This window comes from Neolamprologus brichardi, chromosome 9 (assembly GCF_056152115.1).
Source record: "Neolamprologus brichardi isolate AB-2024 chromosome 9, ASM5615211v1, whole genome shotgun sequence".
NCBI classification, from domain to species: Eukaryota; Metazoa; Chordata; class Actinopteri; order Cichliformes; family Cichlidae; genus Neolamprologus; species Neolamprologus brichardi.
In genome coordinates, this window is record NC_142112.1 from 24363670 (window position 1) to 24390613 (window position 26944).

At 43.5% G+C, this 26944-nt stretch overlaps 1 protein-coding gene across 1 annotated transcript; it reads left to right on the forward strand.

Moving 5' to 3' along the window:
• Window positions 1–13327: 13327 nt before the first annotated feature.
• On the forward strand, window positions 13328–25774 carry csrnp1b (cysteine-serine-rich nuclear protein 1b). Its single transcript, XM_035909620.2, has 5 exons — window positions 13328–13643; window positions 19769–19967; window positions 21706–21965; window positions 22061–22357; window positions 22462–25774. Exons 2-5 carry the CDS (start codon window positions 19787–19789, stop codon window positions 23452–23454), a joined length of 1731 nt encoding a protein of 576 aa, XP_035765513.2. The 5' UTR covers window positions 13328–13643; window positions 19769–19786; the 3' UTR covers window positions 23455–25774.
• The last annotated feature ends 1170 nt before the right edge of the window (window positions 25775–26944 follow it).

Here is a 26944-nt window from a genome sequence, read left to right on the forward strand (position 1 = left end):
TGTGCCATTATATCACTATGGGGTGGCTAGCATATGTTGCTAACTTCTGGAACTATAGCGAGGCTCTGTGATCTGCCATTACTGTAAACCAATGGTCCATTAGAGTGAATGGAGATGACACGAATCTTCCATTCAGCAACTCTGGGGAAAACCAAAGTTAGCCAATGGATTCTCACGACCCTCTATCACTTTATGTTTTTTGTATTTTGCTTTGCTTTATTTTAACTAACTAGTCTGTTGTGTTGTAACTGCTTTTACTTTCCTTTTCTGCTTAGTAAGATTCAGGAAAATGTTGTGGTTTGAATTAACATTCATGCTGCATTCCTTTTAACTTTGAAGTCAAATTTCAGAAGTGGGAGTGACACTGCAACTGAGCTGTCATCTATCCGCTACCGCTGCTTGTTATTTCAGTATTGGTAGCTGGAAAAACAGGCTTTGTTCGCAAGGTAGACCCATTTAAAGATCTCTACTAATACCTAGAGTACAACATTTAAAGCTGAACATTGGGAAATACCCAAGTTTCGAGTGGGATTGAACTGAACTGAACTGAACTTCTCGAAAAATCGGACAGCCCCACTAACCCTGACTTCAGTGCACATAAGCAGTGCTAAAATTGTAAGCTAGGCTACTGCTGTGTATTTGTGAGTGTAAAAATAAATAAATAAATAAATTAGCCGCACACAAGGCGCTGACCAGGTTCTATCCATGAATGTGTTGCAGTGACACTTTCAAGGTACAGACATCGCGTTGTATTGCTAAGAGGGGATGAATGGCTACATCAGCTTGGGAGCAATGCAAAGTCTTTTTTTCCATGCATTTCCGACAAACACTCTTGGATTGCAGTCAACTCAGGAACAACGTCACTTTCATCTCTGACAACCAATTCCAAGGTAAAAGGAACGCATCGTAAAAACACCACTGCACGGCATTTACAACTGAAGGTCGGTTAGTTTTCTGTGTGTGCCTTATATGGGAACCACAAGTTCCTACAACTGTTTTCAGTCCCCGCTGCCATCTTGGATAGCAAAATCGGAGTTGGTGTAGCTTCTCTGACTTTTCAAGTGGCAACTCTGACTTGGTGCAGGGGCGGAAATGGGTGAAAATACAGGATTTCTGACTTCCCATTTCAAACAGAAGACAGAATTAAATGTAACGCCAAGGGTCTCCTGAGCAAGCTTCCACATTTGAAAAGCAGGGAGTGTCATGAAGCCACCACGTGACAGCATGGCAAACAACACTTTGTGCGTATCCCCGGATGACTGTGGCTTTGACATAATAGGAGTAATTGACAGTTTAGGAATGAAAACAGGTTGGGCCAGCTTTTTCCTCATATTTCAGAATGAACTGCTGTGACACCAGGTTGCTTTAGATCAAGCTAAGCTAATGAGGCGTCTGCCATTTTTAAAGTTCTATCCTACATGAAAAAGGTGTCATGTTTTTCTGACTGTGTTTTGCTCTTATTAAACAAGTAACGTGGCGGTGATTGACGAAACGGCAGGGGCTGTACCGCCGAACAGGACATATCTTTGTCACAAGATCGAGAGATCATCAACAGAGAAATCATTCCATCACATCTGAGTAAAATTTGCAATTTTATTAATCCCTAATCGCTGCCTTGAATTGGAATTATTCCTCGCGGATTAGCTCCCCTCTTTATTCCTCTGAGGCTTATACTCCAATAGTCAATCTATCTCAGCTCTGCAGAGCCCATAAATTGTGGCTAAAGAGGGTAGACAAACACAGTGGGCTGGCGGTGTGGGAATCAGGCGATTTAATCCTTTGTCATTATCTGGCAGGCCCTGCCAGCAGACATCTGCTTGTGAATGCATTTTAAAGGAACACTGAGAAAACTGGTGTTACTTAGGTTGGAGGGGAAGAGACACACCCTGGTCTCTTTATACCACTAATATGCACTTCATTGGGTTTGGCTGTTCTTCTCAACAATGGAGAACGGCCCCAGTCGTTGATAGTTTTATCTCCGAGTGGCAAAACAGACGCCAGAACCTGCCTGTCTCACTGCCAGCCTCAGCAGAAAAAAAATATTACTTCCTGTATCCTGCCGCGATATGGTGGGCAAAACTGATGAGTCAGGTTTGTGGAAAGGTGAAATGATTAGTCATGCTTGAAAACAAGAATCTGGAGCAGTGAAGTAAAACGCTATGCGGGAAAAGTTTATTTATTTCATTTTCTTTTTCGTTGACAGCAGCTGACTGGGCTGTTTCACATTCAACAGCACACAGGCGAGGTCCAGAAGTCAATTTGTGAAAGTGGAACTGAAGCGTAATCTAGTTGAGAAGGTGTATTTGACAGAAAAACAACAGCAGAAAAAAACACAATAATGTATGAGTATAAATTAAATAAAACAAAACAGGGGAAGCTGATCCTGTTTGTTTCTTAAAAATGACCGTTGGAAAGGCAGTGTGGCAAATAGAGGGAAACAGAGTTGGTGGAAAGGATACTAATCTAGACGTAATCCCCTCAGCATCTGCCGCTGATGCATTAATCAGACAGAAAGGAAACATGTTATTCTGTAATGCCTCCTCTTATCTGAAGCCACTGTTGTTGAATTTTGCGGCATGGATAAGGGTCACGTGTTTCTTTATTCCAGAAACAACAGCAACAACAACATTTCACACTTTCCCAGCGCAGTTTACACAAGCTGATTGCATTTATAACAGCACTTTGATTTAAAACTATATGTACATATATTTATAGATATATAAATGATTTGCAAAGGATTTCCAAACAGCTTTGTTATTAGATTATAAAAGATTTTAAAGCTCACTCCATCTTAAAGGAGTCTTATTAAATTCACTGCCTCTGCCATCCTGTCAGCAGCAGACCCTGTGCGCTGATCTGACACGTATTTGCTTGTGAAAGTTTAACAGCGCGGAGGTGATCAAAATACATGGCGCTCTCTAATCACACCTGTAAGTGGTAAGCCCTCCTCCCCTTGGTTTAATTGAAGCAACTCCCTATCCAAATCAGTTACAGACATATTAATAAATGTATCTAATGATTGTTTTTTTTTCCCTCTGACTGAAATGACCCAAGAGGGTTAATTAGAGTATCAGGGCACCATTAGCACAGCGATGTTGATCAGCTGGTTGTCAGTGTGCCTATCATTACACCTATTCTCACTGAGCAAACACTTTTCATCAGCAGTATCACAATTGTTACCATAAATGGGCCCCGCACTGCTGATACCAGAGCTGATGCATTCATGGCTGATTGCCTGTGCTTATGGATCCATTGTGTGAGAGGTGGGAGCATCATATTGTTTAGATGATTAACAGTACCTGGGGTAGGATGCCCAGTCACTGGTGGGATCTTCGCTCAGTCTTTAATCATCACGAAACACACGCTGTCACTCCCCCTCCCCTCCCTGTGCTCCTGTTAGTTGGAGAGGGGCTTAAGTGGGGGGCCCGAAGGCGATACGTATGCAGAGAACGCTGGTAGTGTGTGATGTCATGTTGGGGCTGAAATGATTAAAGTAGCCGCAATAAACATTGAATCTCAAAGACATCATGAGATCTAGTGCCTTAATCCTCCATCAACAAAGACCCCGGGCTCCTTCTACAAAAAAATAAATAAATAAAAAAACATAAAATGTGTTTACACAAGCTGAGGTCAGCTGCTCGCTGCTGATTGGATTCACTTTGTTGTGTGTTTTTCAATCTAGAGCTAGAGACACGAGTGTTTACAAAATCGATGGGCAGTTAGGTCCAACGTGCCGACCTCGATTTGCATTATAAACCTCAGCACACGCAGGGCTTCAGATTAAGATTAATCCACTTCATGACTACATGGCCATTGATTATGTAACGACATAATTGGGATGATGATTTACTCTGCCACCGTTGACCATTGACGCCTGCGCTTAGAGGGCGAAAAAATGGCCGTTTTGTTTTCCGTTTCATCTCGCCTTATCTTGATTAGTCTCATCGAGATCTTAGATCGACTGAAGCTTTTCCCACGCAAGAAAACAGTAACCAATACATACTAAAACAACAACAGAAACAATAAAAATTACAGTTTTCGTGTGGTCGCTCGCGCAAACAAAAACACATTACACAGGAGCTCGGTAGCTCTTGATAAATGGAGTCCTGCGTCTGCATGTGATGTGCAACTCCCTCTCCATTTCACCCTGACGACCTTCCTCCTGGTACACAAATATTGCTCATTACACGGAGGTTTATGTGCTCGATATAGCCATTGACCCTCAGCCTGCCTCTGGCTCCTGCCTTTCCTTCTCTCTTCCTCATCTCCTCACTGTCGATGGCTAGTTACCAATGGGGCAGTAAATTACAGTGGCTGGGCTGGGATTAAGTACGAGAGGGGGGCTGTCTGCGAGGCAAGGTGGAAAAGGAGCACACACACATATCCACACACAGATGATTGTCTTTTCGTATGCCAGACAACTCCACACTTTTTTTACTGCTCCTCCCTCTCTGCCACCTGCAGATTGTGCTATCAATCATTCCAGTTTCCTGTTTTTACTTTTATGTTTGCAGATGCACACTTTGGAGTAAACATGCAACACTTTTTAGTGGCGAAAAAAAGACTTTTGTTTTGTGCATCTGCTCAGATAATAAACGTGGTGGAGAATGAAGCTGTGTGTGTACTTTGAAGAGACTACGGTTTGTTAAAATTGAAAAGAAGGTAATGTATTGCTAAAAAAGATTCTGCAAGTATGTGGGAATTTTTTTTGCTTTTCTTAAGGAAAAATGTAACTTTTTTCACATGCACATTTCTGAAACAAGTGCAACTACCTCAACAAATATCATAGTTGACTTTTTTTTAAAGCTGCATGTGAAGATAAGCAACTTGTTATTGTGGCTATATTTATATTTGCCTCTGCAGTGCATGTTTGTGGTAAGAGGAGCCTGTGGTGTTAATATAGGGGATGACCTCAGCAGTGTCCTCTTCTCAGTTCCTACTATAGACTGACTGTACACACATGGACTCGAGCTCAAGGCAGCTGATGGAAATAGAATTGCTGCAGGGATTTCTCCACCAAATGACCTGGAAAAGCCTGTTTGACTTGCGGGGAAATAAAATATACGTACTTCCTTTACGTCTTTGCGATGGGCTCTTAATATCTCTGGAGTCATCTTTGCAAGATTTCTTGCTTAATTAAATCTGATCGTGTTGTTTTTTAAGGAATAATATGAAATAAGAATTGTCGGCATCACAAGATCAGGGGAGCTTTAATGTCTTAAATATCAGGACTGTGCAGCGTTGTAGGAACAAATTCACTCCATGACTAAATGCTAAACCAATTCAAGACTGCTCTCTTGGTGTGACTCCAAACTATTTGGCATTCCTTTCTCAGTTTTCTCTGCTGAGCTCTGCCAAACATTTTAGAAATAATTACATGTACTTCTGTGAATACTCCTAGGATTCGCTTTCTCTCTCTCTCCCTCTTTCCTTCTGGCTTTCTCTCTTTCTTTTTCCTCACATGCACAAGACAGATATGCAAGCATTCATTGTGTTTGCATGTTTTCATGTGCAAGTGTATGCAGTGGAGTCGGCGTGTGGGGTCTTTGTGTCCAGGAGTGAGAGACCTGCTCCAGTGATTAATGGGGTTCCTGTGTGAGGCACCGCAAGGCGCCGTACACAATCGCTAGGCCAGACCGCAGCCCCGCCAGGCTTGTCCTTCACATGAGAGAAGAGAAAGGCGGGAAGGAGGAAGGAGGGAGGGTGGAGGGAAAAAATTTTTCCCTCGTTGTCCTTTACTCTCTCTTTCCTTCCTTCTGCCCATCCATCCTCCTCCCCCCCCCCCCCCCCCCCCCCCTCCCTAAAACTAACCACTTTAACCACCCACTCCCGCCTTTCCTACCTCTTCCTCTTTTCCGATGGACCCCGTCCTGGGTTTAGCTCACCCTGTGTGCACGTTCACATGAGTTCTCACACGTGCATATACGCATGATGTGGAAAACATTTTTAAAAGACAAACATTTTTAAAAGGGGGGGGGAGGGGGGCAGTGAGGGGGAGAGAGAAAGAGATAAAGTGAAACACTGGCTTTTGAAGACGACGCTGAGGTGGAGGGTGAGGAGCCTGCTGTGAATCCCTCTCCCTCTATCCAACCTCCCCTTCCCTGTGGTTTTGGGTATGTGGCCCCTCTTCTCAGTGTTAAACAAGTCTTTTAAATAGGCTTTAACCTGGGCCCACCCTCAATGGGGCCATTGTGGGAGCGGATGTGTGGACAGTAGTGCTTGGTAAACACTGCTACTTGTCCCTTTCTCACATTCTGAAACCATTCAGTGCCGGCTAGCCCGGAGGTTGTGTGTGTCTGTGTGTAAGTGTCAGAGTGGGAAAGGGGAAAGCAGAAATTCACAGATTGGCAAGAAGCTTTACTTGTTTGTTTATGTGTATGTGTGTGTGTGTAAAATTAATCACATACAAGTCCTAAATTTAATCTAAAATTCATATACAAGACTCCACCAAGTCCAGCAGGCTCCTTAATTTGGCAGTCAATAAATCTGAATGACCATCAAGGGGTCTGTAACCAATTTTCCTGCCCCAAGATCCACCTAGTCATCTTTTTGTTAACACTAAATGACTCTGGACTTATTTAGTTAACCCACGTCAGTGTGCGGCTGGATTTCATTATCTCTCCTCTCCCAGGGTCTCTAATTGGGCCTCACTGTTGTCGGCCTGGCACCTGCAGTTGGCCTGCATGTCACTGTAGCCCTGGTAACAACAACGCGCTGTGATGCTGATTCTCCGAGCTTCAGCGACTTGCACATACCCCCCACCCCGAGTACCCCCCCCCACCTGCTCCTCCCCTGCCGTTCCCCCATTACCAGCACCACATTGTGCTCCGTCGCCTCGAGTGAACAAACTGCCACTCGTTAGGATTTGTGTGGTGATTTTGTTTGACGACAACCAAGGATGCGATTTAGTTAAGTAACTCTCACAACGAAAGCAAGCGAGCTGCACTGCTCAAAACACACACACAACACACTCAGCTTTTTTTCTTTTTGTTCTGTGGGCTCACTTGTTTTTTTTAACTTCCTGGCACTGATGACTTCATGAAAAACAGTGCACTCTGAAATTGCTACGCAGACAATGAGAACTGAAAAAAAATAGAGGAAGTGTTCCGTTTGTGATGGGAAACACAGCAGAGTGTGATTTCCTTGTATGAGCGAGAGTTTGACGTGACGCGGGACTTCCATTGCGTTCTGCCCGTGTGTAACCTTCTGTTATTGAGAAACAGCAAATTTTTAACTCATTCAAAGCCAAACGGTTTCTATAAAGCATGCAACTGCTGTAAAATAGCAGAAGTAGAGTGTGAGAACAATTATAATAATAAATAAAAAAAATTCCAAAGAGTGGAATTTTAAAATGATTTTAGGTTAATCTCGGAAACCACACGGCAAATTCTAACAATTGCTATCAGCTCTGCATCAGTATCAGACGAGTCACTGGCAGCCAAGCGCTTCCTGTGCTTTAGAAGCCTCTGTCTTTTCTTTGAAAGCACGTGTGCTGCATGTAAACATTTCAATGAGGAAGTACTGCAGTCAAAAGAAAATAAACTGATGAGGGGTTTCGGTTTTGTTGTCTGGGCACTCAGTTGAGCTAATATCTGTGCGTGCACTCCCACACTACATCTTCTGGAGCTGTTGCGTGTAAGCCATATAGCACAAGTTGCCATGTATTGATTTCTGGGTGAAGCAGAGGAGGAGGAGGATCATCCAGAGCTGTAAATTCTGGGAGACATGTGTCCCGACAACACCGCTGTCTGAGTAGTTTTCACAGCAATTGAGGGGAGCGCGACGGCAGCTCAGAGGTCTGCAATGATCACGACGTCTTTGTGATGAAGTGGCCAATTGAGGGAGCCCCGTGTGGAAGTGTGGTTCAGCACAGGTGTGTGAATGTTGACCTCTGACTACTGCTGAGTGATGTGATTTAAATGGACTCCGGTTCAAAGCAGGAGACCCTTCATTTCTACCAATGTCAGTCATTCTTAACTCTTTCAGCACCTGTTTCCCATGCCTCAATTCCCCGATTTTCTTTTTGTGTATTAACACTTTCTCCAACCAAAACGAATTACTTTAAAAAATCCCACAGCCATTCACACGACTAATCACAACAGCATGTTTAAGCTTATCATACTGGAAAGCTGCAAACATGAATGCACGTACTTGAAATCCATTTTTAAAAAAAGGTGGACCTGTTTTAATTTTTGCTTCATCACTTTAAAAAACTGTATACACCTGCATGATTACTGCCTCTGCTGCGGCTCTTCTTCCTACGTAAAGTTTATCTGTGTTGTGCGTAAATATTCATTACTAGAGCTCAAACATTCAGGGCATTCTTTTTAAACAACAGGACATTTTCAAAACACACTAACCTAAATTTAGTTTCCCCATAGCAGAAAACGGATGGATGGATGTGAAGCCTAAACAATTAGTCAAATGATTAAGAAAATTAAGCCACAGAATAACAGCTAAGGATAATCACCATTTGGCGCTTCCCTGTTGTTTTTCCTAATCAGGTATCTACAAATAATAAAGGCACTCTCGACTCTTGAAGTGGCTGATTTAATCAGCTCAGTGCAGCCATTCTTCTGATAGCCTATTAGGCAATCAATATTATTATGTCAGGAGGGAGTCTATAGCACATCACACAGATGAATAAAACATAGACCGAACATCAGGGAGAGACAATCCAGGGTGCGTTAGTCAGACAGCGCTGTGACGTTGCCAAGTAAACAAAACACAAACTGGCAGGTTTTTGTTTCTTGCCCTAAAGCTAAAGACACATAGTACACAAACAGCATAAGAGCACACGCGTATACTGTATGCACTGAGGGAATTCCAAACATAGTACTTGTTTGTTGGGGAATGAATGGAGGCATTGAACGGCGAACATTTCTTGTCACAGTGCAGTGGTGACAAAGGAAGACGGGAGAGGCAAGTTGCTGAATTAATGAATTGTGTCTGTCTCAGAGCTGAACAACTGAATCTCATGAATATTGCGTTACTATTCAGTTCACATGGCCCTGCAAGGTATAAAAGAAATATAATACTACGCAAACTCCTTTTATGTAAACAATTAACATCAGTGGGTTAAAAAAAAAAAAGAAGCAAAAAAAGCCAACACACACTTGGAGTTGTCTTTATTGCATCTCCACACTCATCGTCATTAAAGGTGGAGGGGAAAGGAAGAAAGAAATAGTGACCACTCCTTTAATGGGCAGCTGATGATGTCATATCACTACACAGATTCTTTGGTCTCCAAGTAAACCAGCTCTTCTACGTGCTGATTGGCTGACTGGCTTTGAGAGGGGGAGGGTGGTTTTCTTCCCCTTCTTCTTCTTCCCGTCTTGCTTCTGGATTAATCCCTTTGCCAGAGTGAGCTCATCTCTCCACTTCTTTTGCCGTCTCTCATGTAACCTCAACAATTATTCTTAATGCAGTCATGTCCAAGTGTACAAAACTGGATGATTTAGAGGGCTGTATTGTCCCCAGAAGATGATGAGGTGTGCTTTCTGCTCAGGTTTTTAAAGTAATCTTATTAACTAAACACTTAGGTGGCAAATTGCGCCTTCTGCTTGAAATCCAATAAGTTTGCCTCTTGCAGGCTTTTGTTGGCAAAGTCTGCTTCCTCGAGAGTTCCTTTCACTACTTAGGTCTCATCCCCTGTAGCCCTGCCGCTTGTTTTCAGAGCTGTGATGAACGGCGCCCTGAACTCTTGCACTGGTTGCCCTCTGCAGTGAAACACAATGCCATGTGCCTCTATCACACTCATGTCTGGGGCTACAGGTGACCAGCTGTCTGCTTGTATTCCTCTCCTCTGGGACAGCTGGAGCCATCAATCAGCTCACCCCCTCCAACCCCACCCTCCCCGAGCCCCATTGTGCCCGTCTGCCCGGTCTGACCACCACAGCAGCACCGTCAGACTCATCTCATCTGCTCTTTCGCTCCTCCGGGGAGCGCGTCTCAACTTCCACGTAGTTGCGAATTCATGCTTGTTTCCAGGCTTTCAGGACAAGCTGTGCAAATCTCTCACTGTCTCTGGTGTTGATTTTTGGTTTGAGTACTCATTGATGAGTTTGGCATTTGGCTCCCATGAACTTGCCCTTCATATAACAGCTAGTTTTATGATGCCTCTGATGGTCATAAATTGATACATTGTTGAGCCCACTCCACACAGCACGTGCAGTCACAGTCCTTTCTCCCTCTGCAGATGGAAAGCATTGAAGCCCATTATTGTGTTCTTGGAGGGGCGTCTTCCACCATGAACTCTTTGGCACACTTTTAAAGAGAGTGGCCTTAATGTATTCAGGCCTGATTCACAGTGGCTTTGGCACTACCGCTACCATCCCCCCAGCCTACACACACACACACACAACTCTTTTTCTTAAAAGAGAGAGTAAACATGTGTGAGTCGCACTGTTCCTTGGAACTTTTTCTTGTTTATCGAAAAGGGAATTGATGAGCCTGACAGGGGACTTCAAAGGGGGACATTAAAAAATTCTGTTTACCTCAGGAGAACTTTGTGAAGGACACTTGATCAAAGAGCAGAAGGACCCAACAGTTGCACACTAAAACCTTTTATGTGACCCAGATTTGCCTGTTGCATAATGCTTGTCTGTCGGAACAACATTGTTGAACCTGTGTCAGTTATCTGAAGTTTGCCAGAACTGCTACTATAATTAGGCTAAACCAAACCATAGAAGTGGCTGAGCAAGCATGTCTCCAAGCTCTCCGGGCCTTGTCAAACAGAGGGCTAATTGTGAATATTGGTAATTATTAGGTATTTTATAAAGAAAGAAAGCAGAATTCCTCGGTAATGGTGACTGCTGCCTCTGCTCATGTGACTATCAGTTTCTCCCTCTGGTCTGTGGACAGTTCATTGTTGTGTCTTAAAGAGCTGCAGGGCGACAGGGAAACTAATTGGGTGGAGCATGTCTGGACATACTGACTCCCAGGCTCTCTACTGGAGCGTCGCTGTGCCACACACGCACACAGACACACTCACCTTACTCGATTATACACCTTTGACGTGTGAAAACAAAAACAATCATTACTATAAAGCATGCAATCCAATCAGCGATAACAACAGAGACTCTCTGCACAGATGGCACTATTAAATGTTTATTTACATCCTCAGATACTTAACCTTGTGCTTTAGAAAGATAAGTTAAAGGTGCCTGATATTTTTTTCTGATATTTATTCACTTTTATTGTAACTGTGCATGCCTTTTTTTTTGCTTGTTTTTACAAACAAGCTTCGTGATGAGCAGTTATCCGTGGTTTTTACCATGTTTATTATCACAAACTCATTCAGTCCTGTTCCAGCGCTAATTTACGGATCCGGTGAAACTGCTGTCTCCAAAGCAAACGACGTCAAGTAAATCTACGTGTTTGCATTTGTTGGGTGTTATTTTAGTACCACTTACTGTAATTTGAATAGAGAAACTCTGTGTTTTCAGCGAGAGCTGCGGAGGGACTGTTTCTGCTGCCATTCGGCTTTAAGTGCCTGTTTTTGGCTTTCAGGGTGGGGCTCTAAGGGAGGCCCTTGGGCACAGTAGCTAGTGAGAAAGGGGTCTTCTTTAAGGAGGACACAATTTGCATAGGTCTATGTACACAGCTTTCGGAGACCTCTCCCCAAATATCTGAGTCGAGCACCTGTATTGACATTGGCAGAACAGTTTGTCTCAGGATTCAGGTCCAGCTGAGAATGAAAGCAAACCACCTCAGCGCGCTCGCCATGGGCAGCTAGACTCGCAAATACCTGAGAGGACTTTATCAGCTGGGGTGGGGAGGGTGCATGATGCTGCTACTTCATGAGAAAAGGGTTGCAAATGAATCCCATCAGTGATTACGACACATAGAGTTGTGTTGTAATCCAACAACTAAAACAGATGACGTAAAAGAGTTGATGATACAGTCTTGATCCCTGGGGACAAAAGACAAGGTCAGCAAATGAAGTTAAATGTATTTAAGTGGGGCCATTCTGCTGTTATAGAGTTAACTGAGAGAAAGAAAACAAAATTCAGAGAAAACTATGGTCCTAAAAAGTAAACAAATGAAAGAAGGAAGGAAAGTAAGATGAAATTAAGAGGAAACTAACACCCCAAAAATAAACAAATGAAAGAAGGAAGGAAAGTACAAATGAAGTTTAGAGGAAACTATTGCACTGAAAAAGACTCGAGGGAAGAAGAAAGGAAAACAATATGGAAATTATGAGGAAACTACAGCCATGAAAATGTAATCATAAAAACACCTAATTATTTTCAAAATAAAAGCATATATACTACTAGTGTACAAGTGCCAAAAACAATTGTTGTTGTTTTTTGTTTTTCAGTTCATAATTTTGGAGAAGTAATTCTGAGAACTTGAATTGTCCAGACAATAATCCCACATACACTAACATACAATAACATAGTTGTTTTTAAGGCTTAATAATGATAAGGTTTGTGCTAAACTAACTGATACATGTACCCATGTGGTTTGCTGACAGATCTTAAGTGGTTTCATCCTCCTTATTTAACCCAACTTTTAAAATAACACATCCACGTAAGGTCATTGTGTTTAAGTACAACACAGGTTGTCAGCGTTTACCTCCAAGAGGTTAACAAAAAACAGAAAAACAGAAAACGTGAGCTCAGCCTCCCTCAAAGAAAGCCGTGAAACCATTACACAGGATGAGCATGCAGTTTCTGGGGCTTTCAAACTCATCTCATTGCCCTAAATAAACATCAAGCTACTCAAGTTACTTTGTTAACCAACTTAGTTAACTAAACTGTTTTCACCATGTAATTCAAAAAAGAAAAGAAAAGAAAAGAAGAGAAGAGAAATCATTCCAGGACAGTAGTTGTGATTGCTTGGTTATGATAAGAGGTGGCGTTTCCTCTAAAGCCTACTTCACTTTTGCGTTCCATGTAAAAAGAAACTGAGTCAGAATTTCATGCAGCTTACTCAGTGTTTTCCTTTAACTGGAAATAAGCCACAGCGTATACAACATTTAGGCACCACCCACGTTACAATAACTGGACTTTTATCTGCCTGGTGATCACACAGTTTGTGACTGCTCATCAGCTGCTAATATAGAGAGGAACCTGGGGATTCCTATAACTGCTTTAGAGTGTATAATAGTGAGTATGTATTTAAAAAAGGGTGATAAAAAGAAGAAGAAAAACGTATTTTATTGTGTTTATTTCATCAATCTATTACTATTACTATGACTACTACTCCCAGGCTATTATTATTATTATTATTATTATTATTATTATTATTATTATTAGTGACCAATTGAGTTTTCTCACGCAGGTAGTAAGGGCTCAAACCAAACACAGAAGGACGGGCAGGAAGCGGCGTGGGCAGCCTCCTTGTGTCACCGCCTGCGTCAGACTAGACGCCAGGAGGGAGTTTTCCACTGACGAAAAAGCCTGCGCTTCTCGGCAGTCTGCTACAGACAAGGGAAGCGCTTCAGCTGGTACGGACCCCGTGCGGCAGAGAGGCACAGACAATAGGAGAGAATAAAAAAAAAAAGGCTGTGTGTACGCTGGGGATAAGCGCTACGTTTATTCGTGCCATTTGGATTACTTCCACCGTTAACACCCGTCGGCTGTTTTACCCAGCGTGACTATTCGGTGACTGATGGTGATCGGATACTTGAACTGGTGGTGAGTACAAACAGAATCGGGAGTTTCGCTGCTGGGTTATTGAACACCGTAATTTACGCGTTCAACCTCAGCGGAGGGAAGCAGGGGGGAAGCCAGATAGTTTGACTGTTTATTCTCGTGTGTCAGGAGTCGTTTAAATGCCCTGTGCGGTTTGTGTTCTCTGTGCGCCTGTCTATGCGTGTCATCTCTGGTGGGGTTTTATTCGCTTGATTTCTTTTTGAACACTTTGCCTGACGCTTTATTGGAAATGGACGCGGCTGTGGTGGCCCCAGCTAGTTAAAGTTGAGTTTTAATGAATTGTTTTCTGGTGGCAGCACACGGGTACTGGCACTCACGGTAACTGGAAAGAATTGAAGTCATTTAACTGATTTTCTTTTTAAACGCGAGATTCCACGACCCGCTTCATTCACTTGGTGATTGATTGATTTGTTTTTAGATCGATCGCTGATTAATCAGGGTTTTGCAAACTTCACGGCTCACGCCGGGAAAGCCGTGCTTACCACCGCTGTGGGTTTCGGCTGCGGATTCATTTAGGTGATCTGAACTGTTGATGAGGTCGGCTTTGTGTATTCAGCCCGTGCGGAGTTGTTCTTGTTCACCTCGGCGGTGCTGGTGCGCCTCTTGTAACTAGAGCGACTCCTGAAGGCACTACATCTGAGCACACAGCTGACAGGGCTGCTGTCATTAGAATTAGCATTAATCATGAGGCATGATCGGGTCAGCTGGGGGAGAGAGCCGGCTGGACTCGTTCGACGTGCCTATTTGACCCGATATAATTATAGGTTTTTAATTTTGGGGGGGGGGGGGGGGGTTTAGCGATTTGCCACATGCAGGTAACAGTTCAGGCGTTGAGCCAGGTGTGGACAAGGAATGCGGAGCTCTTTCATTGTTTGATCAGTTTTCCATCACGGCATGTGGATCTTTCTCTTTTTTCCTTTTTTCTTTTTAAATGCGTAAATGACTGAAGTTTCTAATTAATTTAAGTACTATAAAGAGAAAATAATGTCAATGTGGTTTGTTTTTATTGTTATTCTCATCAAAAGGTCTTGATTTATTAATGTTATTATTTTTTTCCAGGTATAACACTGCCCTCTGGGGCTCTTATTTATTTATTTAATCTCTGGACAGTGTCTGTTTTCGATAAAGCGACTGAGTCGATTTAATCGTCTCTCGCGCGACCTCACCCGGATCATTTTTGGAATCATGTTTTTTGGAATTAGGCTACAGAGAGCTGAATGATCCTTTGTTTACTGAGAAGGAATACAGCACTTGGTGCTGTGCATTTAATGTCCAAGGAGGCTTTAGATGTGTTAAATAAGTCATTGTCTCCGCTTATTTAACATCATTTTCCATTTATAGCACACATTTTGCACCCACGTCCCTCTTTAAAACAACAATTGACCTGTTTGCTGCCTTCTTATTAAAACTGCCAATGCACTCCCAAATCCTCTCAAATGATTTGAAGGAATTCGCAGCACAGCGAATAACATCCCCACTTCCTAACTGCCTCATCTCCATCGTGTGATCCTGCATTCAGTTTGCCTTGTGGTGCCTGCAGCTGTCAGACACAGCACAGATAATCTGGATGGCCACTTCCTGTGCACTGCAGTGCATGTTTCACAACCTCAGGAAGCTCATGCACACTTTTAGTATCTGTCTCCCCAGCTGGGAGAGGCAGCAGCCGCATGCTGGGTTCAGACAAGGTTCTCTGTGCCTGCTTCATTTTGGTCACGCAGGATGGCCCCACGCTTTTGTGCCTGGAGACGAGGGTGGAGTGGGGGTGGGTGTGTGTGTGGAGGGGGTAACACGGAGCCTGCTGACAGCCTCCAACACAGCAGCCGAGAGCTCCCATCTGCTTTGTCCTCTCTCAGCATTCCATACAGCAAGTGTCCCAGACTGGAGCATGACCCCTGAACCCGAAGCCACTCCCCCTCCTTCTACCCAAACACACACCCAAAAGCTGTGTGTTTTCTGCTTGTGGACTGCTATTCTAAAGAGGTTTTCTCAAAGTTTGCTGCTGTGCACTTGGCACAGTTTCTGTTATTTGCAAGCGTGTTACAGAAAAATCAAAGCTGCATGTCATTTTGTCTGCACAGTGAATGCCATTCGAGGAAAAGAGTGGAAAAAACAGTTTTAGCCTTCCCTTTAAAGCAGGAGTAAAGCAACCCAAAACAGTGGGTAAATAGTCCTCTGCAGGCATCACCTGGACATTCAGGTTTGCTCTGCATAACAGATTAATGGCAGCCTGGGGCGTGTGAAGTCCACGTGCAAGCTAATACCCTGTCAGGTGTGGCTAGGAAAGGTGGCTGGCTCAAGTGTCTAGTGGGAGTAGGACTTTCCAGTGGTTAGCAGTAGAAAACGCATCTGGGTTAGATAGAGCCTGTGTTCTTCTTCCACTATTACTGCAGGAGCAGTGCTGCCAGAATGGAATTCCTGTGGCTTGGAGACATGACATTATTTATTTGTTTTGTACAGTCCTCCCTCCTTCTTCCCACTACCTCTCCTTTTTGGAATCGCGCTGTGCACGGGTCAAGGCAGAGGAACAGAATGTTTCTGTGGCACAGTCACAGCAAGCTTTGCGGCTTCGGTGAGAACAACAGGCTTATAGAGGAGAAAGCGGGAGCGCTCCCTGCATTGTTCCAGCAGGTGGAGCGCTTCTGACTAACAGCTGACTTCATAAGAAATGAGCCAGTGTTTCCCCCAGCTGTGCAGGAGCTGGAATCCAGCCCATCATCACCTTGACGGCTTTGATCAATTATCTCCCGTCCTCTCGGTGTCAGAAGTGGAAGTGAGAGGTGCAGTACCTTGAAAGCCTGCAGGGGCTGTCCTGCCCAGCCACGTTTCCACACACACGGGAAGGCTCCCAAGCTTATCATTATCACATTTTATGAGCACTCAGTCAGTCATTCAGACACTGCACAAGGCTGTCAGTGTGCCATGTAAATGCTCCCGGCTGGCTAAGATTAGTGCAACTTGTCGCTCCCACCCACACGGTTATCAGCTGCAAAAGGGCTGGACAGGCGGTGCGAGGGGGCAAAGTCAACTGTGACTTGTCCTGATGGCTGAGGGGCAGACAACAGCAGTTCAAACAGGGTGAAAGTTGATATCTGTGCAAAACCAAAGATGTGTATAAGAAAGCTTTTATGATTTGGTTCTTTTTTTGTGATTCTGATTAAACTAAAGCTTTCCGATAAGTTAGGATGATAAGATTTACCGTGGCATTTTGCCTTTTAAAAGTAATTCAAACTCTTTTACATCCTTCTCAAATAATTTAATACTCTTTTATAAAAGGGTTTGAGGGGCTGTCTGCAGATTTAAAATAAAAATGAATTGAAATTCTAAAGTCGTACAAACAGCCCCGTAGCTGGATGTATCAAGATAATCTTATTCAACTGACATAGTTATGCATCTGACTTGAGCTGTGTAGTGCTTCTGGTGACAAATCTCCTCGCCAGAGATTTATCTTTCCAAGTCTGTGACAACTGGCTGGGGAGCACCTCGGTGGATGCGTCCTTTATCTGCCTGCCTGTGTGCGGTTGATGGAATGACAGTGATGCATAATTTAGCGCACGCTGAAAACATGCTGCGCTCCCTCTCTGGCTCGGCTGTCCGATCACATCCATTCTCCATTTAGAGCAGACATCCACAGGCACTGCTTTCTTGACGAGCCAGCGCCGAATTCCTCTCTTTTTATCTTTGTCCCACCCTTTTGCAAATGAGTCACTACGCAATGTCTTTTCTTTTTTTCTTTCTTCTTTTTTTTTCTTTTCACCCCGGGTCCCTTGTTCCATCCGCTGTCTGTGCTCCCTTGGCCTTGTTCAGTGGGTGCAGTGGCTGAGCAGGCTGAGAAGCTCCAGATTGACTACAAGCCGTCCCCTTGCCAGGATTAACCTCTCGCCATTGTTTCTGCCCGTTGAACAGGATTAACAAATCAATGTGTCAGGTAGACTGCAGTCAAGAGACAATGACCCAGTTCTGACACCGCTGCCCCCCTACCACCACCTCTCTCTCTTTCTCTCTCTCTCTCTCTCCCTCTCCCGCACCCCCCCCCCCCCCCCCCCCCCCCCCCCTTCTGCCTCACTGCAGCTTTTAATTAAAAAGACTTTGCTTAGCTGGCGCTATGCACTCCCTGGAGGATGCTTCACAGCTTTGTTTTTTTTGTGGGGTTTTTTTTTCTGGGAACTGGAGCTGGGAATGGTGGCAGAACTGTAAGGTGAACCCTCGCGTGCTCTGCGTGCACAGAGACGTGAGGGTTGTGGTGTTTTTCAGAACACACATGTTGTCTGATAAGTGAACACACAAAGCAACAGATGCGGCACCCAGGTGTTTCTAAATGGTTTCAAGACAAATCCCATCATCATGTCATAATATTAGTTATACGTGTACAAGGCATTTTGAGATTATTTTTTTGCACGCGTAAGCTGAAGGATAGGATGGGGGGGGGATTCAGTGCCCCCCCCCTTTTTTTTCCTCCACTCTTATTGTCTGTGTAATGTGAAGGCTACAGTGTGGAAGGGAGCTTTTTTGTTTGTTGCAGCGACAGTGTGAGTTGGCTTGACCTATTGCAAGGTGATTCATTCATCATGCGTGCACTGGGGACAACAATATCTGACCGCAGCAATAACAGTAACCCCCTCCCTGTACATCTGCAAAGATGCACCCACTGCCTATACGAAGGTGTCAGCCTCTTGCCCTTGACTTTTCCTTTGTCCTTGTCATAAGGATTTTTTTTTCATAACTGCTCTCTGTTGCATGCAGAAAATGGCTCTTTTCATTGTACACCAGCTTCCAGATCTTCTTTTTCTTCTGTTCTTTGAGTAATGACATCCCGATGAGACAAGCAAGACATGCAGATCGCACATGGATGCAAAGTTCCTATAAAGTCACTGGAGCATTTCTGACAAATTGGCTGTGTGCTAAAGAGCAATGGTCACATTTTAAGCTGTTGGAAAGATGGTTTGGTGTTTTGCATGTGTGCAGTACTGTGTTTAGTAAGAGTATATTTTAAAAAAGGCTTAAAAAATGACAAAAATCAAAGTGATTCAGCTGCAATGTTGAAAGATTTGTAAACAGTTTGACAGTGAATCGAGGTAAAGCCTCCTTTTCCTATTCCACATCATCATCTGAGGGAGTGTCTGTGCTGGAGCACGGCCCGGTTGTGTCGTACCTCTCCCTTCACTTCCTTCCTCCCTCCCTCCACCCTGTCCCTCCCTGGTTAAGATAGCAGGGGCTCGTCCTCGCACTGATGATGAACTGCGCCGTCTAGCAGCAAGCATCGCCCGGCACTTCTCAAAAGTTGAGAAGATTAGATTGTTTGGTGTTTGTTAAGGTCACGAGACACATTTATATCCCTTAACCATAAAACACAAAAGCAGTAACCTTGCTTTTCATCAAATCTGCTCATTTGTCATGTCAGCGGTTGCTCTTTTTGAAATTTTGCCTGGAAAAAGACGGGGATTTAGTCGAGCTTTGAAAGTGTTGCTGCCTGACAAAAATAAACATTAAACACATCGACAAATCTTATACTTGGAAAGGTGATATTAGGCAATATTTTTAAAGATTAGAGGGCGGACAGCACTCCCTCCCACTGAAAGCATTATTTTTTTTTACTTTTCTCTCTTTTACTCAGCTCTGGATATGTGGACAACAAAACATTCTGCCTATGCGTAGCTGCGCATGTATTGAATGACTTCTATGTGAACACGTTACTTATGACCAGTGGCAAATTGCCCTTGCTTTCCTTCGGACTGCATATTTGATTGCAAGGGCTGCTTAAAGTGACTGATTAGAAAATAAAATGTCAGGTCACCTCTGTTTGGTCGTCTCTCTTAATTTATGCGTTTGCTGAGCAGATGAGATTTAGAAGAGGGTGAAGGGTTCGCTAATTGTTGACTTAGACAAATAGAACTGATTGATTGCTTCCTGTGCCATTGTTCTCAGCTGAGAGTAGCATGAGACTGGTATGCATACATGACTCACTTGTACCATTGATTTTGTTTAAATAAAAGCCTGACAATGTACAGTTGATAATTTATTGGGTTAATAAAATAAAGATCAGGTGCTGCTTTGTTAAAATAACTGTTAGTAATTTGCTAATTCGTCTCCCTCTCTCCTCCTTGCTGCAGATCTTTTGCGCTAACGCCATGAGTGGGCTTCTCAAGAGGAAGTTTGAGGAGGTGGATGAGGACCCATGCTACTCCTCACCGTCACCCTCTTCCCTTTCCTCTGCCTGCTCAGGCTGGGACTCGGAGGCGGAGAGCTGCTTCTCAGACACCCTGGATTCCACCCCCAGCAACCCCAGCTCCCCGGCAACAAATTTCAACAGTGAGTATCTCTCTCCAGCGATAATAAATCGCAGAAAGAGCTGATGGCACATGTTTTTATAATGCATTCTCTTGCCTTTAACATCCGCTGAGGCTTTGATAACAAACTTAGAAAAATGGGGGAGAGGTTAAGGAATTTAGGCAGCTGGCAGGCCATGAAACACTTCACAGAAATGATTTCAGACTTCTGCAATGAATACCTCTTTTGATTTCATGCCCTAAAGCTGCAAAATGGCTAATCACATTATGCACTGGCTGCTCACCTTGGCTGTGTCGCCACCTTCTTCCCAAAGCCCCGCATGCAGGCACAGCCTCACCTTTTCTTGCATGATGTGGGTCGCGTGGCCTTGGGCTGTTTTGTGTCTCGACCTGGGTGCGTCTGCTGAGCTTTAGGGGACCGACCGGCTTGGAAAGGGATTGCGGTGTACGGGAGAAGGGCAAACAGTTGTGAGGTTTCCAGGATGGTGGGGCAGGCAGCCAGGAAGAGAAGCAGGGCAGGTTGCCAAGGCTGGGAACACACAGAGCCTTGTCTGAAGCCCGGGCGTGCACCCAGCACAGGTGCTGAAAGTGAGTGGGTGAAGGGATACAAAAAAAAAAAAAAGGGGGGGGGACAATCAAGAAAAAAAGGCGTGCAGACACATCTGAAGGAGCAGATTGGCTGGATCATTATAATCCAGTGTTTACACAGAAATTGTGAAGTGACTGCTAGACACAGCAGAGAAGATGATGGATGTGAAGCTGTACCCTGGTAGTTTATTTTTATGTGTATTACCCCAAGCAGCAGATCAGACCACATAGTAGAACTATTGTGTGCCGCTTACCTCTATTAAGGTAAAAGGTTACTTTTCCAAGCTTCAGGTATCACACCAGCTTTCTGTGTCTTTTAAGGCCAGTTCAGGGTGAACTAGAAGTCTACAAGGATTTCCCCACCAAATAATAATTGTAACGTCCGACGCATGTGGATTGTAGATTCGAAAAGTTCTGGTGACTCAGGCAGAGGGAAAAAGTTGCTTGTCTCTAAAAGAGTCTCTAAAGTTTTGTTGAATATTCCTGGGTGGAGGAAGTGGAATATATAATAAAACTTGAATAATTGGGCTTTTTTCCCACATATGGTTCTACTTTGGCTCCCATATGGTTTTATTGTATTTGTCTGGGTATAGAAAGATCGTGAGCACTTTTTAACAGCGAGAGAACCTTTGACCCGTTTCAGTTACTGGGCCATTTGTGGGGATTGCCAGCTAGCAGCGAGACCCGGGTGGGCAGGTTTTATTCTTGCCCTTAGGGCTACACTTCCACCCTTCACCCCCATCTGGAACCCTCAAGCATTTACTCACCACTTTTGTGATCCTGGCGGCTCTGTTTCCTCCACTTTCCTGGCCAACAAAGGGAAATTCCTGGGTTGGGTGTTTTTTTTTTTTTGTTTGTTTTTTTGTCGCACAGTAGGGCAAGTTACAAAGCTAAATGGATTCTTGGGTTAGTGTAGGTTTCACTTTACAGGATGTAAGCGTGTTAGAGTCCTGTTAGCAGTGTCTTTTAATTGGGTACATGATAAGGCGGGAGCAATGAATCAGAGGGGTGTCCTTTTACAGTCTGTTCAGCAGCGTTTATACACCTCTCAAGTACAAGTGCTGGGGAATTATGCCATCTAGTGGCACGAAAGTAAGAATCCCCCCTCTTTAGAGCCTCCTCTCTTGTGCATTATGTATTCTAATCCTACCTCTTTTTTTTTCCATCCATAGCAACGTCCATCCTTAAGAAATCCAAACGAGCGCGGCGGGGCAATGTGACGTTTGACCAGGTGACGGTGTTCTTCTTCCCTCGGTGCCAGGGCTTCACCAGCGTTCCCAGCCGAGGAGGATGCACTCTGGGCATGATGCAACGCCACAGTGCACTCCGCACATATTCGCTCGCAGAGTTTGCCGTGGAGCAGCGGCTCCTGCGTCGGGAAAAACTCCTCAACAGACTCAGGGAAGAGAAACTGGAAGCTCTCAAACTGAAGGTGTGCACCATAAAAGAAATGCAGTGGTTAAGGGATCTATGAAACTGTGCCTGTTCAACATGACAAATAAACTTTGTTCCTTTTGTTGTGTTCAGCTGACAAAAAATGGAACCCAGGAGAGCGAGGAGGCCGAAAAACTTACAGTGGATGACATCCCAGAGCAGGATATTGACATCAGTGGAGCCAACCTCGACGAGGGCTCTTTTCTCCAGCCTTACACGTCCAAGCGCCGCTATGCGCTACTCAAAGCGGCTGGTGTGAAGAAGATCGACAAGGAGGAAAAGAGGCAGCTGCACGAGCTGAGGCTCTCCAGGGAGAACTGTGGTTGCGACTGTCAGGGGTTCTGTGAACCTGAGACTTGCAGCTGCAGCCTGGCTGGCATCAAATGTCAGGTAAGAGTCCCGACAATTTCATGCTAGCAAGAGCACCCGGGCAAGACACAGCAACTTGGGAGTTTCTGTTTCATGATTTAAGAACTTTTCTTTACTTCTTGCAGATGGACCACTCCTCTTTTCCATGCGGATGTACCAAGGATGGATGCGGAAACACGGAGGGCCGCATTGAGTTCAACTCCACCAGGGTACAGACGCATTACATCCACACTATAATGAAGCTGGAGCTGGAGAAGAGGCTGGAGGAGCAGTCCAGCACAGAAGAGGATGAGGAGAACACAACCGGTGCCACCCCCTTACCAGCAGTGCCCTCCTTCCCCTTCAGCTCAGAGATGACAGCAGCTGGGGAGAACAGCTGCAGCAGCGATATGACAGACTTGTCGGACTCTCAGAGTGAGGACTCGGAGGCAGGCGAAGGTCCGTGTGAGCCCAGCGCCCAGCTGGATGTTGATGAGAAAGGCCTGAGCCGCATACTGTGTTTCAGCGACACAGAAAACTGTTCGAGAAGTAGCAAGGACAGCGGCGATAAGAGCGGCAAAGACACTTGTTGTCCAGAGCAGCAGCAAGAGCAACAGCAGCCATCTATGGAGGCGTTTAGTAGCTTTAGTATGGTGGACTTTGCAGATGAGAATGACAATATAGACGCTGCACTGTTGGACTCTTCGGACGATCAAACAGACAATCGAGCAACAGCCATTTCAGAACTTTTGGATGAGAATGCCAACCAGGGAAACGCCCTCTTCCATAGCAGTAGTGTTCCACACACGCCCTCTCCCACAGTCGATCGCTCAGCTAGCTACGACATGGAGCTGAGCCTCTCGTCTGAGTCAGACCTGGAGTTTTTCGATGGCTTCCCCTGTTTGGGGCCCACCTCCCTCTACAACTCCCTCAAGGAGTACGAGCACATGGACAACTTTTTTCAGTTTCAGTTGCCTAGTTATCCCAGTTTCCCTGCAGCCAGTGACCCAGGGACCTGCCTCCTGGAGTCGCTGATTGGCCTTTCAGAGTCCGTCCCAGAACCCCCCGCCACTTTTACAGACAATCAGCTGTTGGAGGAAGCCATGAAATTGTCTGTGATGGAGTCTGTGAAAGTTTGACCCACGCAAAGTGAAAAATTTGTGGACAGTGCAAGAAAAACGCAGGTTTGAAAATGCACATAAGATGTCAAAGTGTTGGAGGAAGCTGTGATTGCGTTTGATTTTTTTTATTTTTTCCCTCTCGCCTAATAATAAACGTTCAAAATTCCAGACTTGCCTTCAAAATTGTCAACAAAGCAGTTTGGAATGATTGCTGTGTGAGACGGCAGCTAGTGTTGAAAAAGATACTAAACGTATATCAATTTGATCAGGCATATTAAAAAACAAATAATAATAATAAAAAAGATGTGGTGGCTCTCAATTCCTAAGAAAGCTTGTTTAACCAAACCAAGATCACCAACCATACGCTAAATGGGAATGAACCCTCTGGGGCCAGGTTGGGAATCTCAACACAGCTGAATGTGCACCTCAGGGATTTTTTTTCTAGCTTTCTAGCTTTTGGAGGCAATGTACCTTTGCTGTGATGGCCTTCATATGAAAACCAGAGTCAAATGTTAACCTGTTCGCGCCCTAGATTTTGGGCTAACACCCGGACGACTTGAGTAGAAGGGGTCCTCCTCGTGTTAAATCCTAAAGCTAGTGGACTCTTTCTCCTCAAGATCTCTCCCAAGGGTCTTTTATGGTACAAATAAAATCCCTCTAAAATCTCCTTGATCAGCACTTTATCTGTGAAAAAAAATAGTTATGTATGAATAGGCATTGTTTTGGTCGAACGGGATCGATTCAACAGTTAAACGCTAACATGACGGAGTTTCATATTTATGAGCAGGGTAACTAGATATAATGCTCATGCCATTTAAAAGCTGTAGCTGTATTGTCTTTTTACTTTTGTTTTAAATTATTTCCTTTTATGAATTCCTTTTATTTATTTCTGATGAAGCCTACTTTCACTCAAGCAGCACTGTGGTTTGATATTTCACCTGAAAGTGCAATCTTCCTTCCTGGTTTTTTTTTTTCCTTGTCCATATCACATTTAGGCATTGTTATGGGAAATGGGATCACAAGTCCATCAGCAAGTATTTAATATCTATTCTCTTTTACAGTTTAACTATTTTTTTTTTGGATAACTTATTATGTCATTATTTCACTAGTTATTTAATTTAAGACGCCTGGCAATAAAATGGGGTGTTGTAAAGTTTACTGGATGTGCCTGCTTATCGGGGGGAGCCATGCATGCTAATAGAGTGTGCACAGCGCTTCCATTTAAGCTTTGGGACTGAAAACTGTGGAATCTCCCTAATCACTGAAACTAAATTATGGTTCTGTTGTATTGCTGCCTATAATGTAAACATAGAAAATTACACTAATATTTTCTAACTAATTTATGTAGAATGACAAAAGAATTCTAATCACTGACAAATTGAATATTTTATTAAGCAAAAACGAGTAATTTTCAATCTGGGTCGACCTTTGTAATATATGAATTATAGAGAAATGTATACTTATGAAGGTTATTGCTCTCCAGGATTCTGAAGTATTTTTCATAGGCAGCCTTATGGTTCGATATCTTAGAGACATGCCACTAAAACTAAGTAAATTGCGAAGATCAATTTGATTGTACTCTGAATTTCTTTGGAAGTCTGTGACTTGGCTTACGATATGTTATGACTTACACATGTAAAGGGTTTTTGTGCATAAAAACTGCATATATTATACAATTTTTATCGCACGCGCAAACCCTGAAAATTGAAGAGTTGCCTCATTAATTATTGAACGAGACCTTTCAAAGGTGATTGTGCTGTCACCTGTGTGAAGAGCCGAGGGACACTAGAGAGTCAATGTACATATCTCACCCTTTCTACAGCTGTTTCAACAGCCTTTCTGGACCCTTTAGAAATTATGCATGCAGGTCCTGTTTGTTAAAACTTGTTCTGATTAATTGTATACTTTGAAAAAGTGCCGAGTGCACATTTTGGAACTGTATTATTCGCTTTTTTGCCTTTTTTGATTACTTTGAAGTCCATCCAATATATGTTCTTATGCCATGAAGAGGGCACTCATTTTTTTTTTTGCAAGCAGGCATTAGATTCTCTTGTATAAAACATCAAATCTCATGAAGAAATGGCAACAGTGAGTGTTCAATGTAATGTATTACAGTACAATTTATATTGTTTTCAAAGAAATTGTCTTACTTTTTTTTTTTGCCTTTTGTGTTGTACATATTTCTGCTTGAATGGTCCTGCAGAGCAAACAAAGCTGCTTTAATTTTTTTTTACATACTCACACATTAACCTGCTGTTCAGAAACAGTGTCTTTCATCTACGCCATTTTGACAGCCTGTCCCTCCAAATAATAATAATAAAAAAAAATGTTTTCTAAATCTTTGACTGTTTTTTGTCTTTGTAAAATGCTGAAAAGTCAACTTTTTGCATTGTGGGGGGGAAAAGAATGGAAAAACTCCTAGGGGTATTATTTCTAGCTTTCTTTGGTGGGAGGGGGGGGGGTATACTTGATATTATAATAATAATAATAATATATTTTAGCTAATAAGCCAAAAATATGTGTTATAATTGGTTTAACCCTTTCTAGACCAGCAAATAATTGCAAGAAGTGTAGCGGTTTGCACATCTGTTTGCCAAGCAAAGGGTTTTTGGTTCAATTCCAACCAGAGACACAAACCCTTCCTGGGGTCAGGGTTTGCATTAAACATGTGAAGCTAAAAGTAGCAAAAGTAAAATAAGCACACTAATGTACTTTCAAATTATGTGTAGCTCAGGTGATCTACAGTACACTGCTACTTTACACCAGTGGTGGTGAAACCTCTAGCAAAGGAAAAAAACGAATTGCTCTCCGTACTCCAGTTTTTACCACTCATTACAATAAAAACACAGGATCCAAGTTAATCTAGTTGTTCATTAGAAAAGAACAACGATTACATTACAATTGGCAATGAAGGACGTATTTAGTGAAGGACGTATTTAGTGTTTTACACAAATGTGTAAACCCTGGGACGACTGTAACGTTTAGTAAAATGCTTCTGCGCGAACGTTCAGGGGACAGACACCATCTTTACTTTTAAGATTAGACTTAAAGCTAAATCTGAAAGGACTGTGATCCTGAAGTATCCCTTGGTTATGCTGAAGCAAGCTCAAACTGCAGGGGGACTTCCCACAGGTGCTTATATGCCACGGCTGCATGCCTTTACATTGTGTCATCTCTCTCCCATAGTTTGTGTTTTTTCCTGTCTTCCTCTTTCCCAATACAGCTGCTCCTCCCTGAGCCTGGTTGTGCTGGAGATTTTTGTCCTCTTAAAAGGGAGTTTTTCCTTCCTGGCGTCATGTAGTGCTTGTTCATAGAGAATCATATGACTGTTGGGGTTTTCGGGTCTTTACGTTAGAGTAAAAAGAACCTTGAGGCCTTGTTATGTTGCCAAATGAATAAACTTGAACTGAATGAAAAATTCAGATGGATCTAATTGCTTATTATTATTATTATTTTATTTAGCTTCCATTTGGCAAACCATTAAGACCATTTTCTTCTACTATATTAA

What these genes read in the sequence shown, in the direction of transcription:
- csrnp1b (XM_035909620.2), top strand. Translation starts at nt 19,787, where the DNA reads ATGAGTGGGCTTCTCAAGAGGAAGTTTGAGGAGGTGGATGAGGACCCA. An exon ending in CCCGGCAACAAATTTCAACA is followed by an intron (nt 19,968 to 21,705) that starts GTGAGTATCTCT and finishes TTCCATCCATAG; the next exon opens with CAACGTCCATCCTTAAGAAA. An exon ending in TGGAAGCTCTCAAACTGAAG is followed by an intron (nt 21,966 to 22,060) that starts GTGTGCACCATA and finishes TGTTGTGTTCAG; the next exon opens with CTGACAAAAAATGGAACCCA.